The 20,362-nt window shown below is 48.9% G+C and overlaps 1 protein-coding gene across 4 annotated transcripts in view; it reads left to right on the top strand.

Annotated features, from left to right (window-relative positions):
* Positions 1-20,362, top strand: part of DUSP22 (dual specificity phosphatase 22) — a 58,273-nt gene that overhangs the window by 11,756 nt on the left and 26,155 nt on the right. For 2 of the 4 annotated variants that reach the window (XM_069493759.1, XM_069493758.1), the window contains exons 2-3: positions 472-505; positions 8,079-8,161. The exons of 1 other annotated variant lie outside the window; for it this stretch is intronic. In XM_069493759.1, coding sequence (XP_069349860.1) covers positions 472-505; positions 8,079-8,161 — 117 coding nt within the window. The remainder of the gene's footprint in view (positions 1-471; positions 506-8,078; positions 8,162-20,362) is intronic. One more of the 4 variants, XM_069493757.1, reaches the window with a different exon arrangement.

Raw genomic sequence — 20,362 nt, 5'->3', positions numbered from 1 at the left:
CTGAGCCAGGGCCGACCCCAAACTCAGGGCCTAGGACAGGCCTCCCCAAGGCCTGAGTCAGAGCCGGACCAAAGGGGGGGGGCCTGGGCAGTGGGCACAGCGTGTTCAGAGCACGGCTGCTAGGCCATGGCGGGGGCGGCTGGGGCATGGTGGGCTGGACTCCAGGGCACCCTTGAGCACCAGAGGGCCTAGAGCCAGGGAGGACATGGCGGGATCGGGTCCTGAATTCCACGAGCTGACGGGCACCCACTTGCCGCACCCGCAGGCCTTGTGGGTGGGCTTCCTGGTGGGCGTGGGCAGTGCCAGCCTTGGACAGGGATGCCAAGCTCCCCTGCCCTCCGTCTGGGACGTGCCTGGAAGTGGGTGTGGCTGGGATGCGCTGTGGGGGGCAGACCACAGGTGGGAGCCGCCATGCCCACCCTTGTGCAAATGCTGTCCTCTGGTCAGTGATGCTCTGTGTCTCTCCCCTAGATCCTGCCCGGCCTGTATATCGGCAACTTTAAAGGTGAGTTCTCTCTTTTTTATTATTGTAGTAAAATACACATAACATAAGATTTAACATGTTAACCATTTTTCAGTGCAGGAGTCAGTGGCATTAAGTAATTAGCATTGGGGTGCAGTCGTCACCACCGTCCACCTCCAGAACTTTCTCATCTTCGCCAACTGAGACTCTGCCCCATTAGACACTAACTCCCATCCCCCTCCCCCAGCCCCTGGCAGCCGCTTGACTGTGTCTCTGTGAATTCACCTGCTCTAGGTGCCCCGTGTGAGTGGACTCCTACAGCAATTGTCCTCTTGTGATCGGCGTATTTCACTGAGCACAGTGTCCTTCAGGTTCATACGTGTAGCGTGTGTCAGAATTTTCTTCCTTTGTAAAGCCAAATAATATTCCATTGTGTGGATTTACCATATTTTTCTTCCGTTCATCTGTCTGTGGACATTTGGGTTGTTTCCACCCAAGGTGCATTCACTTTTTAAAAGATAAGCTTTAGACTTCTCAGGTGTGATTGGCAGGCAAGGTGTAGACTCAGTCTGCACATAGTCTGTTCTGGAAGCAGCCACCACGTGTGCCCAGGCCCTTGCTGGGCCCTCATTCTGGCGCCGGACACCTTGGCCAAGGCCTGACCCAGCAGTGTGAGGCTGTGCGGACTCCAGCTTGGCCTTGGGTCCTCCCGGGAACTCTCCAGGCTGTGGGGACATTATGATCAAAGGATGGTGGACAGCAGGCACATTTAGCAGCCATGTATTAATAACTTATTTATAATCTTTTGCCCCTTTCATTTTCTAGTTTTTGTTAATAAATTTCAGAAGACTATTTTTTTTTTTAAATCGCCTGGGAAACATGAGTGACAATTTCATCTCTGGCAGATTATTCTCATCTTGTGTTGTCTTCTCCTCTCATATATTTCTCTGATGCTTATTCAGAATTTATTGATTTGCTGCCAGTTTTTGTCTCTTCATTTCAGCAAAGCACGAGGTGGTTACCAGCCTTGTCGGTCTCCGGCAGGTGGGGCGCCTGGGGCTTCTGCCCTGTGAGGCTCTGAGTTTGTGTGAGTGAAAACACTGGCTCCTTCGCATTGGGACGAGGTGCACTCAGTAGGATGGAAATAGCCCAGGATACTTGCTACAAGTCCTCACCCGTGTTGGGCTGGACAAACTAAACTGTGCCATAGGCATCTAATGCTCCTCCCTCCCCCAGCAAGCCAGGACACGGGCAGCATCGGAAAACACTCCCATTGGTTTTTTGGATGTTGCTTAAATTGATTATGCAAATAATCTTTATTACTTCTCTTTATAAGTTTATTTTCCTTTCTTCCCCCCTGTAGGCTCCTAGTGCCTCTAATTGGCCTCAAAGAGAATTGAGTGCAGGGAGCTGACAGCTGCCGGTTGCCAGTAGAACATCTTAAAGAGAATACTGGAATTCCTAGATTAGTAAGCTTTGTATTCTGAAAAAGTGGCGAGCCCTTTTTGGTGGTGGGCTGGGATACATTAACTGAGCAAATATCTTCGTAGAGTTACTTAGTAAGTTATTATTAACTGCTTTCAGGGGGAGAGGAGGTGTCTTTGAGAACAGAGTTTAGGATAAGTTCTTAGAAGTAGAATTGCTAGGTGAAAGGTTTGCAAATTAGAAATTTTAGTAAATATCAACCAAATTCAATACTTCTGCCAGTAGTATATGAGAGTTTTAGCTTTAGTCATGAAATGTTACCTTTTTTTAGAAGGACATGTATGCACAGTTTTAAGGAAATACTTAAAACACTTTTTATACTAAAATCTCTACATCTTGCAACTGTTCAGTGAGGTAGGAGCCCCTCCCAGCTGCTTTGATTCCTGCTTTGTGGTTCCAGCTGTTGGAGTGTTCTCAGCAGCCCACCACCTCTCCTTGTTCAGACAGTTGGTGTTTTGTTGTTGCCTACAGTTATTCTCATATTAGTGTGTGGTATGTTTTGTTCACTCGTTAATTCACCAAACATTTATTAAACACTCCCTGGGTTCAAGGCTTATCTAAGACGGTGGAGTGAGAGTGCCGTGCATTGGCAGGACCTTGCAGGGAGAGGCCGAGTGGCTTCTCTGTAGTGCTGTGAATCAACTCGTTCGTTCCCCGAGCTTTTCAACAGTGCACATGTGCTCGGAGTTGAATGTGGACAGGGGTCCTTGTCTTCAGGTGTTCAGAGTCTGGGGACAGGTACAGAACAGGAAAGGGCCTGCAGAGTGCCAAGCAGCTGTCAGCTGGCCTGCCTTGGAATCCCAGATACCCCACTGGCCATGAGCGGGCGTGTGTCCTCAGGGCAGTAACACACCTGGGCGTGCAGGGTGAGGATGGCGATGTCAGGCTCAGGGGCTGTGGTGGGCCGAGGCAGATAGTGTGGTGACGCAGCCAGTTAGCTCAGGGCCCGCACCTGGGACCCTCCCCTCTGTGCCCTGGGGCCCACACACTTGCTGTGGGCTGTTGTCGGCACCTGACAGATGCTCGTGAAACACCGACACCTTGCCAGGTCTGCAGGGGCAGCTGGGCGGAGTTCGAGGGCCAGGGTGGACGCCTGATGCAATATGGCCCCTTCTTTCTCCTGGAAGGTGAATCCAGCTGCCCTCTGCGCTGTAGCCTTTAGTCACTTAGCCTACTCTTTTAAAATTGCAGATAATACGTGCCCTTTGTAGCACAGCAACCAATGTAGAACCTTATAAGGAAACAGTAACAGTCACTCCCTTCTCCTGGCCCAGCTCCTTTCCTCCCTTCTCGTCCCTCCCTTCCTTTGCCTTTCTCCCCTCCTTCCTTCCTCTCCCCACCCCCCTTCCTTCCTGCTTCTCTTCCCTCCTTCTTGCAACTGGGATTCCTCACACGTCACTCTGAAACTTCGGTTTTTCCTTTAACTTTGCAGTGAGTCACAGTTTTCCAACACCTGGTGATTTTTCCACCTAGAAAAAAACCGCAAACAAACCCATCTCTGGAGCCTGCCTTTGATGCCCTGAGGGCCTCTTGGTTGAGGTACCAGCATCCAGCAGCTCGCTGTGCCCAAAGGCTGGGAGGGAAGGCAGGAGTGGACGACGCCCAAATGAGCAGCCGTCCCTCCTCGCCACTTGGCACAGGCAAAAGTGGATGTCAGCTGACAGAGGAAGCCCTCACTGCTTGAAGATGTCCACAAACCTAGAAGAGTGGGAACAAGCTCAGGCGCTGCGTGTGGGGGTGATGTGCACAGAGATGATGTTCGAGGTCTCAGAGCTTCTGTTCTGCGCTTGCCAGGGAGACAGATGTTCCGGCGGGTGGACCCCGCTGTTCACAGGGGACGCAGCTGGCGAGCACAGGCCTGGGGTGGTCTGCTGTCGGCTTGGCCTGGGAGAGCTGGGTTCCAGTGTCTTTGGCACAAGTGTGGATTTGGAAACATTCAGAGGTGGCGGATTGAGGCCCATACCCCAGCCTTGGGACTTAATCTGGTCGTGATGATAGTAATAGTGATGATTAAAGGTGAAGAGCACACCTTTGCCACAAGCCAGTCATTTAGTCCCCACAGCAGCCCGCGGAGGTCGCTCCTCTCAGCATCATTCCCACTTGACAGGTGAGAAAAGTGAGGCGCAGGAAACCTGGCCCGAGGTCAGCACAGGAGCGGCAGAGCCAGGCTGTGGCCAAGGCAGGCCTTATCCCACTTGAGTCCCCGCCCAGGTTGGAAATGGATCGTTAGAGGTCGAACCCACCAACAACTAACGTATGTTAGTTTGTGACTCCAGATGCCATGAATGTGTCCCCAAGTAGGAAGCAGAACTGCAGGCAGATGGGAGTCCCTCACTGGTTGCTCAGCATATTCTCAATTCGGGAGGCAAAAGGTTTTCGGGAAATGACTCAGACATGGTGTGGGGTGCAGGGCAGAGCAGAGCAGGGGGTCCTTTAAGACAGAGACCTTTCTGCACCCTGCCTCCCCCCGCCCGCCCGCCGTCCGCAGGCCCTGCCTTCTTGTAGAGAGCTCGTGCTGATGGTGTCAGGGTCTCATGGTTGCTCCGAGACGTTTTTGTTAATTTTATTCAAAGGCAGTTCTGCTTGCCTTTCACCAGACCGGCTTATTTCCCGTGGGCACTCTGGCGTGTCCCATGCCTTAGGCCTGGCCACCCTGTTCATCTCTGCATCCATGTAAGACCTAGAGCACTAATTCTCCTTCTTAAGGAAGCATGTAGGTGGTGCCTCCCTCGGAGCCAGGGACGGAAGGTCCAGCCTGAAGGGAAGGACGGTGGCATTTCTCTGTCGGGGTTCGCCCTGTGTGCAGGAGGCTTCTGCTTCTTCAGAAGGCACATGAGGCCTCTGGGGTAAACAGAGGCAGGCAGCTAGAATGGGGAAGAGCCCAGGGGCCAGGGAAATGCTGCCAGAGAGAGGAAGAGAATGTGGTTAGCTGCATTTACTAACAGGGGACTGACTCTTCATTTTCCTCTTTATCGCTTTTATATTGGATTTTGTGAACAGTAAATTTTTATTTTGTTTTTCCAAGTTATAAAAGTAATATGGGCTTATCAGTAAAAAAAAAAAAAAATAATAGTAATTCAGACCTGATAGAAATATGTTAAAGAGAGTGAGACTTCCCATAACCCAACATCCTGAGATAGCCATGCTTAATAGGTCGGCATGTATCCCTCTAGATGTTTTTTCCATGTGAATTCTAACCTTGGCCTTCCCGTTGGTTTCAATACTGACTTTGCATTTGTGATTGCAGGTGGCTGTGAGGGGTGTTTCGGTTTAGGAATAGCATTGCCATGCCACAGCAGTGGAGAGGCCATTGGCACCAGGGCAAATGTCATTCCCTGCAGGGAGTACACCAACTTCTGTGGTTTTTATTAAAGTGCACGTTCTGATCACACAGATCCGTGGTGGGCCTGGGAGTCTGCATTTCTAGCAGGCTCCCGGTGATGCGTGTGGCTGGGTACTCGGGAAGAGCTTGTGTGAAGCACACAGGCTTGGGTGTGTGCACATCAGCCGGCCGGTGTCTCCACAGCCGGTCTTGTGGCTGCCGGCACCGCACATTGTGCCAGTCCCTGTGGCTGTAGGTTGCCACCCAGGACAATCGAGACTGTGAAGTCAGTGAGAATACAAGGCCCCGAGTCCTTACCCTGCAGCGTGGACTGGGCATTTGTGCACCTCAAGTGCGCAGACGGAGCCTGGGCTTCGGGGACAGGGGGAGCCCACAGCAGCAGAAAGCGGCAGGCGGCCTCCCTGGGCTTTGGAGTCCAGCAGGGAGTCAGCTATTTTGTGGTATTGAGTGGTCTTCTGTATCCATAAATGTATACGTTTATTCCCAAACTACTTTTAAAAAATCTTAATCTGTGTCACAACAGTATAGTCTATGGGGTGATGAAAATGTTCCGAAGTTAGATTACGGTGACGTTTGCACAACTCTGTGAATGCACTAAAAACCATTAAATTACGTACTTTAAAAGGGGTGGCTATGATGGTATGTGAATTCTATCTCAATACCGCTGTTGTAAATTTTAAAAAGTATATCTAAACAAATATAAATTGTTAAAATTCATTCGCTGGGCAGGAATGGAATCCCGAAGAACCCCCGGGGAGAGCATCTCGCTCCGCCCCGTGGGGCTGCCCCGCCTCTCCCGGTTGCTCACTGCCTCCTCCAGGTGTCTGCGGCCTTCCACGGCTCCAGCTTGTAGCTTGTTTCACTGTCGTCTAAAACATGCACGCTGGAAAGTCACATTTTGCTGTGAATGTGGCAACTGCCTGCCTGTGGGTTCCAAAACCATTCTAGATCCTGCCTGATTCCAGGCCAGCCTTGCCCATCCCCAGCTTGTATGAGTGCGCGGGGCCGGCGTTGAGCCCCGCCGCGTGGTGGAAACAGCTGCCGTGGGAGCCTAAGCTCGACGTGGTCAGAACAGTGAAGAGAGTCTTAAAATAAAACAAGTATTTTAATATTTTAAGGAATTTTTTCCTGACATTGCTGAATGTTTAGAACGATGTTTCTTGGTTTCTGCTCCATCATCAGGGCTTGTTAGAAGGACAGATTCCTCAGCCTCATGGTTGAGCTGGAACTAAGCTGTGGCTCAGGAATCTGCCTTTCTAACAAGCCTCCCAGATAGTTTACGGACATATCAGACTTCTAGAACCACTCATGCAGGATATATGCACACACATGCACAAACTATGAAGGAAAAAGACCCTTGTAATCCCATCTCTTAATTGGCGCTTCTTTATGCCAGTTCTTCCCCACCCCCACCCCATGTGTGTTTGTCTCTATGTGGTTTTACATATTGAGTTTATATTGTATTTATAGTTTGGTACCTGCTTCTTCCTTCTGTTTAACATTATATCCCAAGCATTTTCCCATGTCGTTAAATATTCTCCAGAAATATGATAATTAAACATTTGCCGGCCGGGCGCGGTGGCTCACGCCTGTAATCCTAGCACTCTGGGAGGCCGAGGTGGGTGGATCGTTTGAGCTCAGGAGTTCGAGACCAGCCTGAGCAAGAGCGAGACCCCATCTCTACTAAAAATAGAAAGAAATTATATGGACAGCTAAAAATATATAGAAAAAATTAGCCGGGCATGGTGGTGCATGCCTGTAGTCCCAGCTACTCGGGAGGCTGAGACAGGAGGATCCCTTGAGCTCAGGAGTTTGAGGTTGCTGTGAGCTAGGCTGACGCCACGGCACTCACTCTAGCCTGAGCAACAGAGTGAGACTCTGTCTCAAAAAAAAAAAAAGAAAAAAGGAAAAAAATATATGAAAAAAAAAAAAAAACATTTGCCTTTCAATCCATCTGACCCTGTCTCATTTTCAAAAGCTTGGCCAGGCCAGGCCAGGTGCTTAGGGGAGCTGACCTCCTCATTTCTTGCTGGACCCTGTTTTATAGATTAGCCAGAAGGGTTGCAGTTCTGGGCATTACCACATTTGTCTTCTTTCTACAGGAGGAGCATTGCAAGGGAATATAGTTTTGGTATCTCCTTAGTTTCATATGTAGATAATTTGATAACCAACTGATAATTGATGGGCAATTCTGTTTGGAATTTCCAGAAAATGTTCTCTTTTTAAAAAATTTTTGCTCCGAAATGAATATAGACATTATAAAAGACAGTCCTGTCTGAGTCCAGACCTGTCCCTGCTTTTGACATAAAGGTCAAGAAGTATCAGGCGGATTTCTCTGTCTTCAGTAGTAAGTGAGTCTTTCGTATTTAGTTTTTTTTGGATTGTTAGTCTTTAAAAAGTAACTAGGTTTTTAATATTTTAAACATCTGTGTTGTTATGTGCTTCATGCAAAAGCCTGACCTAAGGGTGTACACTTACAAACTGCACTGACACCACAGCACGACCTGAATTCACTGCCTTTGAACAGCAGCCATCATAATCACAATGTTTCTTAATCTAAGTTCCTTTCAAATTTTAGAGTAATACTTGAGATCAAAAGCTGTACCAATCAGAAATAAACTCAGGCAAAATACATAAAAGCGACAGCTCTAAATTTCCTAGAGATACAGTCAGTTGCGAAGTTCTAAGAAAGAAATATGCAAGTCATTTTGTGTTTTTTCTTGGCTAGACTTTAGGAGTAATTAATTTGCAAATATTAAAGTGTCCATCCCCTTTCTTCTCTGACAGATGCCAGAGATGCAGAACAATTGAGCAAGAACAAAGTGACACATATTCTGTCTGTCCACGATAGTGCCAGGCCTATGTTGGAGGTAAGAGAGAGTCGTGGGGTGTGTATGTGTGTTCGAGTGCACACACGTGTGTGTTTTCGTCTGTACCCGAGGGAGTGCGTGTGCCATTAATGAAGGCAGCCACATTCCCTCTGATGCCAGTGTGCTCCTGTCATCTCTGGAGGCACGATGTGTGCTCGGGCCGTGTTTATGTGACTGCCCTGCTGGCAGCGTGGCAGAAGCGTGTGTTCAGTGCTCGCCTGGCTTCTTGGCTAAATGCCAAGGAATAAGCTGAGGCTGCATTTCCCTCTGAATTCTAAGGACATTTAAAACCCATTTCCATTCCTTTCAAAATGATTTCTGGTTTTAGAATCCAAAAGAAGTCAGGCCGCTCATTTTCTAATATTTTTCCATTCAAGCCCAAATAGCTACTGTTTGGATTCAGGAGTAAAAGAAAACAGAAGGTCAGTTGTCCCTTGGCGGTTTCCCAGGCTGCTGTGGTGCAGACTCCTGGTGTAGAAGCTGTTGTGTTTTAGGCTTTCAGGGTAAACAGGGTGTGTCTGCTTATGTACTAATTCCAAAAACCTCTTCAATTTTACCCTGACGCACGGTTTGAGCTGTTGGCCAGGGGTAAAATCTATTTCTGTTTATTGGCCTTGACAGAGCCCAAGTTACCTCTTTTTAGAAAATAATGCGAGTGTGGTTGTAATGTGTATGTGTTTTTCTATTTTAGGGTGGGGTGTTGGAAAGGGAGGGGTGGCTTTTCTGAAAGAAATAATCCTGGTTCAGGCTGCTCTCATTTAAATTCGTATTATGCAAAAGTAGGTAATATTTTTTATTTTAAATTTATTTATTTTCTTTAGCCATCAGAGCTGTCAGATTTTAGTTTGTATAAAACAAGCTAAAAATATGAGAATGTAAAATAATCAATGATTCTAATGAATGGCATAGTGTCAGCAAATCATAGGTGGGGAACAGCCTCAGTTCACTGCTCCAGATCTGTGAGCTCCTACTTCCTTCTGTTGTTTCAGCTCATAGTTCCTTTGCTAAGGTGCTGTAATTCGTGTTGCAGCATGATTTTACTGGAAACAACAACAACAACAAAACTTTTTGGAGCCTAACAGTTCCTTTGAAAAGAGCAATTCCATTTTTTAAATCTGTCATCAACAGTTTGTATTTAAAACATAGCTATGGCTAAGATGGTAAGTTAAACTGCAAACTGGTCATGATTAACTTCCTCTTAAATCACAAGATGAGGCTTGAGGTTTCCTTTATTTTAATAAATTGCATAGATGCCTTTCCAACCCTCAGCCTCTGGGCTGGCCTCGCTACTTTATGCTGCATTTAATGAAACACATGGTCATGTATCATGTAGCCCTTAAATCTGTTCACATTTTAATGTCGGTCCAGATACAAGATTTTCCAGTGTTAGAAATGAAAGAGCTCTGGCCCTTGTCACCTGGGAAAGCATGGGCTGAAGAGTAAAGCAGGGGGGATTGAAACCCAGCTATAAAGAGACCACCAATGCAGGCAAACTGTGTTCCCTTATCGATGGTATACTATGTGTTCTTTTTTATTTCCTATGTATCTCAGTCTAGAAGGACAAACTCTGCCATGAATAAGAAAGAGAAAGAAAGGAAAGAAAGAGGGAAGGGAAGGGAAGGGAAGGGAAGGGAAGGGAAGGGAAGGGAAGGGAGAAATTCTGCCCCTTTCTTCATAGGGATGGCTTTTATTTGGAGACATCCTGCTGTAGTCTTTGGGTGCGATTACTGCCTTAGCTAGATAGTAACTACTTCCATGTGATTTCGTATTTATTAAGGGTTATACCACCATTGGTCAGCATAATGTAGTTTAGCATTGCCCCTCTTAGCAGTTTATTCATTTTTAACTTCACAGGTAGTTCATAAAGACATCCATATTTGAAAAATTAAACAATAGCTTGTCTGACTGCACAGGTAGGGAAACCGGAAACTGGCGCTATTGGAACTGCCTTGCCCACATTAACTCACTGGAGGCCCAGAAGTTTCAGGTCTTTGTTTAGCTGTCTGCCTGAGACATAAAGGCAGTCTTCTGTCTTGACTATCAGATTGGGTTCCAGAAGCCATGACCTTACCAGTCTGAGGATGAGTCAGGGAAGCCGTGTGTTTGGAGTCAGTAGGGAATAACAGATGAGTTTGACTGCTTAGCAGCACTTGCTATGCCAGACTGGTCCTTGGAGGGACACGGGGCCGGGTGCAGGGGCGAGGGGCATAGAGTGCAGGGTCAGGCGACACGTGAGCTGCTCCACGCCTGCTGGGGAGCCCTAACTGAAAGGGAAGGAACACATAGTGGGAGGGAGAGAGCTGGGCCTCTTTATTTTATGAGATCTTCAAAATTTTATTTTGTTTTGAATGCCCCCTGGCTTACTCTGGGTGGTCCTAGTCCAGGGCTGGACAGAAGTAGGGAGGTGGTCACTGTGTAAAACTGCAGGGTTTTAGTCCTGCGTCAGTGCGACAGCTCAGTGTGGCCAAGCCAGGTATTGGGCACTACACTGTAGATGCTGATTTGGGTCATTTCCAACAAACATCTCAATGGGTTTGAAAGCTCTGGGGCACTTAGCATCAATTGCTAAAGGCTTTTAGAATCTCTGGGTCTGCTTTGGTTGCCACGGAGGCTAAGTGAGAGAAGATTGTCACATTGTTGAATGTGGTTTCTAGAATAGAGGTCGTAGGTCAGGGGGGTTGTGGACTCACAAAGGATGGACTGTTGAACAGTAGGCCTAGGGTGTGATGCTTTAGGAAAAGAAGGAAGTTTGGGGAATTCAGACACTGTAGGTCCCACTGGAGGTTTCAGAGTCGTGATGGGATAAGCGTGGGCAAGCTCCGCGGTGCAGACACATGTTGGTCAGCCTTTCTGAGCAGGATGTGTGTGTGTGTGACATGCCGCCTGCTGAGATCCCCTGGAACTGTGTTCTGTGGAATCCGTGGGATCCTGCTAAGGAGGCCCCTTTGTGAGCCTCTTGGGTGGGCGCTTGGCCAGAGACCGCTGGGAGAGCTTCGGAGCTGAGGCCCTGGGCAGGAGGAGCCAGCGCCCACCCTGGACTCGCTGCCGCTGAAGCTGCCCTCCTGCGATTGTGAGAACCTGCCTTAGGTAGAACAGGAAATGGCACAGTTTTGTACCCGTTACACTGTCTGTGATGGAATAGTCTGCAGCCTGTCACAGTTCCTGACCAGTGACAGTGCTAAAACGTGCACCCGCCAGGAAAGGTCTGATGAAGACATTTATAGTCATTATTTATTGATTGATTTTACTTAGGAAGGAATTAAGGAACTTCTGCCTTGGTTGCTTTTAGGTGGGTCAGATCTGCCTGTCCATTATTTGGGTAATTTTGGTTAGATGGGGGAGGAGCTTCCAAAACATCACTCGCAGGGTCTGTGCTCTTCCTGGCATCCTGCTGGGGAGCAGAAGGCGAAGGCGCTGTTCTCAGTCCTTGCTTCTCACTGACCGAGCTGGCCACTGATGGGTGGTCTCTGGCTCTTCTTGGTGGATGAGATGAGGTTTGTTTATCCCCTGGACACTGCGAGAGGTGGTCAGCCCCGGGAAAGAGGCCTAAGGCTCCAATTACTGTGTCTTCAGAAGAGTATTTAAGGAGTAGATCTTCCAGAGTGAAGCTTCTCAGAAATGCCGTAGAAACCTGGGGCCCTTCAGACTCTCTAGAGTCGCCCCTGAACGCAGGCGAGATTCTGAAGAGCTGTGACTACATCTCTGTACCTACTGCTCTTTGTCTGACATAGAACCCCCAGCTACATGGGATCCAGCATCGTATGGACAGAGGCCCGGACGTTGGGAGACATGCAGGGACTTGCCCGGGACCCCACAGCTGGTCAGGGTAGCCCGGTGGGCAGCCGGGTGTTCCCTCCCAGACCAGGTGCTCGCCAGCGAGCCTCAGGGCCACGAGTGCTGCTCTGGTGTCCTCAGTGCTACTGCTGGCTAGCACCAGATCAGCCCTGGCAGGGGTGGTGCCATCTGCGCCGACTGGCGGTATAAGAAATGCCTTTCCCCACGCCAGCACCAGTGAGCAGGATTTTTGCTTTTGTTTGCCGCACGTGCCCTCTGCATGTGTCCTGTCCGCCTTCCAGGTGGTTCTTCCCTTTGAAAGCGAAGCCACTCTATTCATTTGTTCATTCCGTGAGCTCCTGCTGTGTGCCAGGCCAGGACAGGCGCTGTAGATAACGGAAGAGCATTCATCCCTGGGGGAGCCCTTAGCATGTAATCAAGATGTGCATCATGGCTACTTCATACATATTCACGAGAGAACAGCTGTGGCTCAGGGCAGGCGACAAACCAAGTAGGAACAGAGTCTGTGGAAGCCCAGAGAGCAAGACCCTTCTTTTGCCACATGAGTCTGGAGGCATCCGCAGTGACAAGGCATTTGACTGGGCCTGCGGCGATGACTGGGAATTCAGTGGTCTGTGACATTCAGCTGGCAGAAAGCCGGGGGACAGCACACGAACATGGCTTCCTCTGGCGCAGCCTGGACTCCACTCCATGATCTCCTCGACCCCGTAAGAACTCTGAGTCCAGCAAGGCAGGTGGCATTATCCTGGCTCCTTCAGGGCATAACCCAGCCGGGTGACTTCCTCACATCACCTGCCAGCACGTGGCAGAGCTGGAGCTGGAACTGAGGTCTCCTCACTGCGGAGGCACCGTCTTCCTGCCAGACATCGCCCTTTGGGACTATACTGTGGTGTCAAAACTTTGGCGCACATGATACTGATATATTAGGGGGAAAATCATGGTCACATATGTTACTTTCAAATAGAAAGTAAGCCCAGACCTCTAATTATAATGTTTAAGGGGGGAAACAAAACCTCCTTTGTTTCCATTGCTTAGAACTTAGTTGAGGAGTTGTTTGCATTTCCTTAAAAGTGTTTTCTTATTTGGGGGTGTGGGTGTCGGCAGGTGTCTTCAGTACCGACTGATGGCTCCCGATTTGAGGTGTGGTGAAAACTCCTATCTCAGAGATGGTGGTTTTTAAATCAGAAATCCGATATTGTTTGTAGGTGCTGAGGAAGAAATATTGAGCAATGAAAGGTTTCTCCCTTCCCCTGAAAAAAGAAACAAAGCTCTATCTTTCTAATGTAAAAATTTCAGAGTTTGTTTCAATTTTCATTCTTTGTATTTAACCAGAGCACCTGCAGGAAACAAAACTATTTTTCACTGTTAACAAAAATACTTTAAAAAGTATTCTCATGCCTTCACTAGGCTGCAAACACAAAGAATTTTAATTTTTAAATGATGCATATTGTATAATTAAATAGAAAAAAAAATTATACAAATCAGGGTATTGTAGGTATACCAGGTAGATTTTATGAGATAGAGCTTGGCTTGGATTTAGATATTTTCTACTTTAAATGTGTCTTTTATAATTCAAACCATTTGAGTTTTTTTAAATATATAGAAAATAGGATTTTTTCATAGGCAGACATTTATTCTTAGTGATTCTGTTTTCTCTTTCCTTCAACATTAAAGACATTTTTTTGAGGTATTGATGCCCAGAATTTAATTTTGTTAGTTTTATTTGTAGTTGGCCACTTCTCCTTTTCCAGTTTTTACTGTTATCTCTCTGTCTGTGCTGCTGTCTCCATTGACCTGCTTGCTTGTGAGGAAACCCTCAGCAAGTCTGGTGCCTGGGCAGCCTGGGCAGCCAGCCCTTTCCCACAGGTCTGTGGCCCACGGCTAAGTGGCCCTGAGGCCGAGCGGCCCCCATTCCCTTTGAACAGTAGTTTCGTTGGCTCCCCAAGTGTAAAGCAAAGCAGAACCAAGATGTTAAGAGGTATTTAAAGTGTAAGAAAGCATGCTTCTATTCTCTCTTCTTTTTTCCCACCCCCTCTTGCCTGCCTGAGTCCCCTCTCCCTCAGAGCTCAGCCCAGCTGCCCTCCTTTGAAAGAGACACTCCCAGTGCCCTCCAAGCTCAGGGCTTCTTCCCTTTTTCTGTAGTATCTGTAGTTTGTACTGTCGGCCGGGCCGTGAATCATGTATGCTCTGTGACAGCTTCTCTGCTGTGTCGAGTGGCTACTTAACCTCCACTTGGTGATGTGTCTTCCAGCCTGTGTTGGGCTCCTGGGCTGGTCTGCGAGCCCTGGGCAGGCAGGGGCCGTGCTGGGGCTTCTCTGGTCCCCACAGCACTCAGTTTGAGTCCAGAGCACAGGGCCCCCCTGCAGATACCCGCAGATGAACGGTGAGCTGTGTGCATTTCCAGCTGCATCCCAAAGTGAGAAATTATGTCTTTGGTCACTTGTGGCTCACTGGGGTTCTGAAAGTAGAACCGTGTCAAGAATGATTTATTAATCATGAGTAATTTGTGAAACTAGAGGATCCGGTTTGTGCAACTCAGCCTCAATTTTGTGGGCTATTTGTGTGGTCCTTCGCTTGTCAGTAAGCATGGCCATGTGTGGATGTCCCGTTCTACAGAGGGGTTGCAACCTCTGGTTCAGAATCGTCTCTCCCTAAGTTGTCACAGCCAAGAATCCCCTGTGCAGCCTCTGTGCTTTCTCATTGTTCTCCAGAGGTCTTTCAGCTACCCTTGGTTAGCATCAAAAGCATAGTTCTATAAGGAGGACCATGCGTCTAAGACACAGGTAGTGAATAATCAATTAATTAATAGAGAGTTTGCCACAGTCAAGGCTGCATGGCCAGGGTGGGGACAGAGTTGGTGGAGACATTGACTAAGGCTTCATGGAGCTTATAGTCAAGTCATGAGAAGCTGAGGGAACATTCCAAACATGTGGACTTGTGTTCTGGCTCGTAAAGGGAGAGCTCGTTGCCTGTAGTCCCTGCTGGCAGCCCCTGAGGTCAACCTATGGGGCGTCACCTGCAGTTCTGCCTCTCTACCTGGTGACCACATCAGGCCTCGGCTCTCAGGACCTGCAAGTCACTGAAGCTGTGGGCCGCAATTCTCTGGGCACAAGGAGGGTTAACACCCAGAGCCACACGTCTCACACACGTAGAGGTATACAGATGTTTGTGGCAGCTCTCTTTGTAATGGCAAAAACTTGGAGCCAACCCGTTACTCAGCAGTAGGGTAGTGGTCAGTTAGGGTTCATCCATGAAGGAATATTTGCTAGCAGTTCACAAAGAAGTGGAAGATTTCTGTGTGTTCATAGGGAGAAGTTCATTGTTAAGAAAAAGAAGTTGTAGAGTAATACCCATGATATAATCTCATTTATGTTGAATTTAAAGTTGACGGTATACTTCTGTATGTGCGTACCCAAGCAGGGACATGCCTATTTCTGTACGTGCATACTCAAGCAGGGACATGCCTATTTCTGTACCTGCGTACCCGAGCAGGGACATGCCTATTTCTGTACGTGCATACTCAAGCAGGGACATGCCTATTTCTGTACATGCGTACCCGAGCAGGGACATGCCTATTTCTATACGTGCGTACCCGAGCAGGGACATGCCTATTTCTGTACGTGTGTACCCGAGCAGGGACATGCATATTTCTATACGTGCGTACCCGAGCAGGGACATGCCTATTTCTATACGTGCGTACCCGAGCAGGGACATGCCTATTTCTGTACGTGCGTACCCGAGCAGGGACATGCCTATTTCTGTACGTGCGTACCCGAGCAGGGACATGCCTATTTCTGTACATGCATACCCGAGCAGGGACATGCCTATTTCTGTACGTGTGTACCCGAGCAGGGACATGCCTATTTCTGTACGTGTGTACCCGAGCAGGGACATGCCTATTTCTGTACGTGTGTACCCGAGCAGGGACATGCATATTTCTGTACATGCATACCCGAGCAGGGACATGCCTATTTCTGTACGTGTGTACCCGAGCAGGGACATGCCTATTTCTGTACGTGTGTACCCGAGCAGGGACATGCCTATTTCTGTACGTGTGTACCCGAGCAGGGACATGCATATTTCTGTACATGCATACCCGAGCAGGGACATGCCTATTTCTGTACGTGTGTACCCGAGCAGGGACATGCATATTTCTTTATGTGAGTACCCGAGCAGGGACATGCCTATTTGTATACGTGTGTACCCGAGCAGGGACATGCCTATTTCTGTACATGTGTACCCGAGCAGGGACATGCATATTTCTGTACCTGCATACTCGAGCAGGGACATGCATATTTCTTTATGTGTGCACCCAAGCAGGGACATGCCTATTTCTGTACATGCATACCCGAGCAGGGACATGCATATTTCTGTACGTGCGTACCCGAGCAGAGACATGCCTATTTCTGTACGTGCGTACCCAAGCAGGGACATGCCTATTTCTGTACGTGCGTACCCAAGCAGGGACATGCCTATTTCTGTACATGCATACCCGAGCAGGGACATGCCTATTTCTATACGTGTGTACCCGAGCAGGGACATGCCTATTTCTGTGCATGTGTACCCGAGCAGGGACATGCATATTTCTGTATATGCGTACCCGAGCAGGGACATGCCTATTTCTGTACATGTGTACCCAAGCAGGGACATGCCTATTTCTGTACCTGCATACCCGAGCAGGGACATGCATATTTCTTTATGTGCGTACCCAAGCAGGGACATGCCTATTTCTGTACATGCATACCCGAGCAGGGACATGCATATTTCTGTACGTGCGTACCCAAGCAGGGACATGCCTATTTCTGTACATGCATACCCGAGCAGGGACATGCCTATTTCTATACGTGTGTACCCGAGCAGGGACATGCCTATTTCTGTACATGTGTACCCGAGCAGGGACATGCCTATTTCTGTACCTGCATACCCGAGCAGGGACATGCCTATTTCTATACGTGTGTACCCGAGCAGGGACATGCCTATTTCTGTACCTGCATACCCGAGCAGGGACATGCATATTTCTTTATGTGCGTACCCAAGCAGGGACATGCCTATTTCTGTACATGCATACCCGAGCAGGGACATGCCTATTTCTATACGTGTGTACCCGAGCAGGGACATGCCTATTTCTGTACATGCATACCCGAGCAGGGACATGCCTATTTCTATACGTGTGTACCCGAGCAGGGACATGCCTATTTCTATACGTGTGTACCCGAGCAGGGACATGCCTATTTCTATACGTGTGTACCCGAGCAGGGACATGCCTATTTCTGTACATGTGTACCCGAGCAGGGACATGCATATTTCTGTATATGCGTACCCGAGCAGGGACATGCCTATTTCAGCACGTGCGTACCCGAGCAGGGACATGCCTATTTCTGTACATGTGTACCCGAGCAGGGACATGCATATTTCTGTATATGCGTACCCGAGCAGGGACATGCCTATTTCTGTACATGTGTACCCGAGCAGGGACATGCCTATTTCTGTACCTGCGTACCCGAGCAGGGACATGCATATTTCTTTATGTGCGTACCCAAGCAGGGACATGCCTATTTCTGTACGTGCGTACCCGAGCAGGGACATGCATATTTCTGTACGTGCGTACCCGAGCAGGGACATGCCTATTTCTGTACGTGCGTACCCGAGCAGAGACATGCCTATTTCTGTACATGCGTACCCAAGCAGGGACATGCCTATTTCTGTACGTGCGTACCCAAGCAGGGACATGCACTGGTGGCTCCTAAGAATGGTTATTTCATGGAAAAGAGGAGGAGGGTGGGAGGAGGGGGTGGGAAGGATGATTTCTACTTTTTTTCCTATTTTCTTTTGTTCCTTGAGTTTGTTATAATGAAAGTGTCTCTGAAGCATCTCTCTGAATGGTGAGAGGGAGGGAGGGCAGGCAGGAGCGTGGGTGGTGTCTGTGGCAGTGACAGGTAGGTAGCGTCTGAATGTTCCCGCCTGTCTGGAGGGAGTTCTGTGTTGGGTAGTGCTGTGTCTGTGGATTCCTGAATGACGAGTGACATCAGACATGCTACATCCTTGTCGTCCGTGGTCAACAGATACGAAGCAAGTATGTCGTTCACATCACTTTAGCCATCTCAATCTTCAGAGGGAGAAGATAGCCTGAGACGCATCTCTGATCGTATAGACTTCATCTTCGATGTCAGTATGCTCTGCTTCCACTTGATTGGTTGTATATCGAATGAATTTATGTCCTTTTCTTAGGATTCACAGATGCCCTGGGACGCAACTGGAAGCGCTGGGCAGGATTCCCCAGTTGTGTCCAGCGTGGGCATTGCAGAAACACCTTGGCTCCAGTTGCTAACGAGGTCTGCGGCCTTTGAAAACAAGTCATTGTTTGACCCAGACTAGTTTTCAGATTGAAGGTTGTTTCCAGTGAACCTCAGCTGTTTTCACCTCTCTAGGAAAATGTCTTTGATGCAAGAATCAGTGGTACCTACTCTACCAAAGGCTTGCAGCAGCTTTCATGTGTTAAGGCAAATTTGTTTGAAGCCAACCCCAGATTTAAATAGCTATGACTCAAATAGAAATGATTATGGTAGGTATCGAAAACTGTCTAGTAATCGCTCTTTCTCGAATTAAGCTATATCTAGGTTCCCTGTGTGTGGGCAGTCAGGTGCACGAGAGCGCGCCCCTCTCTGCCTCCTGTCGCTCTGCCTCAGACGCCCGTGCAGATGGAGTTCGGAACCGAGGATTCTGAGGTGAATGGACCAGAAGGGTTGAGATCTTCTGGCCCTTAATCGATTCTAGGGAGGAAACAGTGTTGTTTAAATCTCTAAATGAAAGAGCTCTGCACGAACCTCCTTTTGGCCTGGCGTCCTTCCTGGAGGCGCCTTGAACCTCAGCTGCAGACCTTCTCTCTGGTGCCCGTGCTCGCCGACCGCCCTCCCACGCAGCGGAGGACATTCACCAAACTCCCTTCCCGGCTTTTTCCTTCATGTCAAGTCCCAGTTTCTAGAGCAGTTCCTGCCAAGCCCCACCTTGTCCTTCATCTCCTGACTTCTCTGTGTGATCCAGGACTAAGTGCGTGTGTGCTGAGTACCGCATTCTGGGACTGGGCTTCCCGGGTTGCATCTCCCGGTCCCCAGTGGGGAACATGCACGTGGCAGGATCTGCCCGGATCGCCAAACCAAGGTCTTGGAAGCAGCATGTCGTGCATGGTCTAAGTGTAGCATGTGTAGACGCACCACAGCTGTATTACCTGTGGGTGCCGAGGGTGTGACAGAGATGGTACGGGTGCTGTGGGTCTGTGCCGGGCCCACCGGCCTGTGGGCTGGGAGATTTGGGGAAGACTTTGGGAAGAGAGGGGTGTTGAGACAGCCTTGTAGGACTAAAGTGTGACCAGTGTGGAGGAAGGGTGTCTGTTTTTAGCAGAAGCTGCCCTTCAGGGCAGGGCAGGAAGGAGGAAATAAGCCCTGAAGCCCTGGAAGATGCCAGAAGGAGTTCCACCTGATCATAGACTAGAGGGGGTGGTCAGTACAGTGGGGTAAGGGTGGTGCCATCTTTAGTTCTCCTTTTGGCTAAATTGAGAGTTCTTCCTCCTGATTCAGCAGACATTTATTGGACACCTACCTCATATCAGGGATTGGGGATAAAATACAAAGAGAAGTGAGATGGGGCCCGGCATTAAGGAGAGCCAGGCACATAAATCCTCACAGCAGTGCGGAGTTGCACATGCATAGCATAGGCAGGGGCCCCTGGGCACCCACCCTGCCCGGGCACCCACCCTGCCCGGGCACCCACCCTGCCCGGGCACCCACCCTGCCTGGGCACCCAGCAAGGCTCCAACAGAGGGGACAGGTCGGTGTGCTCCTAAATGCTAAGAGAGTTTTCCGAGGCAGTGATGGGAAGGAGAGACGTTGGAATTAGGGGTGGATGCTAGATAGAAAGAGCAGCATGTGCGGAGGCCCGGGGCGTGCACGGCGAGGTGTGTCCTGGCCTGTGCGAGAGACTCAGCGGAGCGGGGCTGCAGGTGCGAGACTGGAGACGCAGGCTCAGAGCAGCCTGGGAAAGGTCTTGTCAGGCTGAGGAGTCTGAGCCGTCTCTTGTGCGAGCAGAGACTCCGTGAAGATTTATGCACAAAGCAGGCGACACTCAGGCTTCCGTTCTCGGATGTTGACTCGGGATGGAATGCAGTAAGGGAGACCCTGGGAAGTGCTTGCTGTAATCCCAGTCAGAAATGGTGAAGCTTTGGTCTGGGACACCGGGCAGTGGGATTGTTTTCTGGAAGTGAAAGAGTCAGATTTGATCTGAAAATCTCCCACAAAGTGACACAGCGATGTTGAAAATGAAAGGATAGGAAAAGGTTCTCTAGTAAACATGACCCAAAAGAAAGGAGGCATAGCAATCGTTGGATCAGACGAAAGTAGACTTGAAAGCAAA

This window comes from Eulemur rufifrons, chromosome 18 (assembly GCF_041146395.1).
Source record: "Eulemur rufifrons isolate Redbay chromosome 18, OSU_ERuf_1, whole genome shotgun sequence".
Classification (NCBI taxonomy): Eukaryota; Metazoa; Chordata; class Mammalia; order Primates; family Lemuridae; genus Eulemur; species Eulemur rufifrons.
Note: the sequence above shows the minus strand (reverse complement) of the source record. Positions and strands in the feature narration are given on the sequence as shown.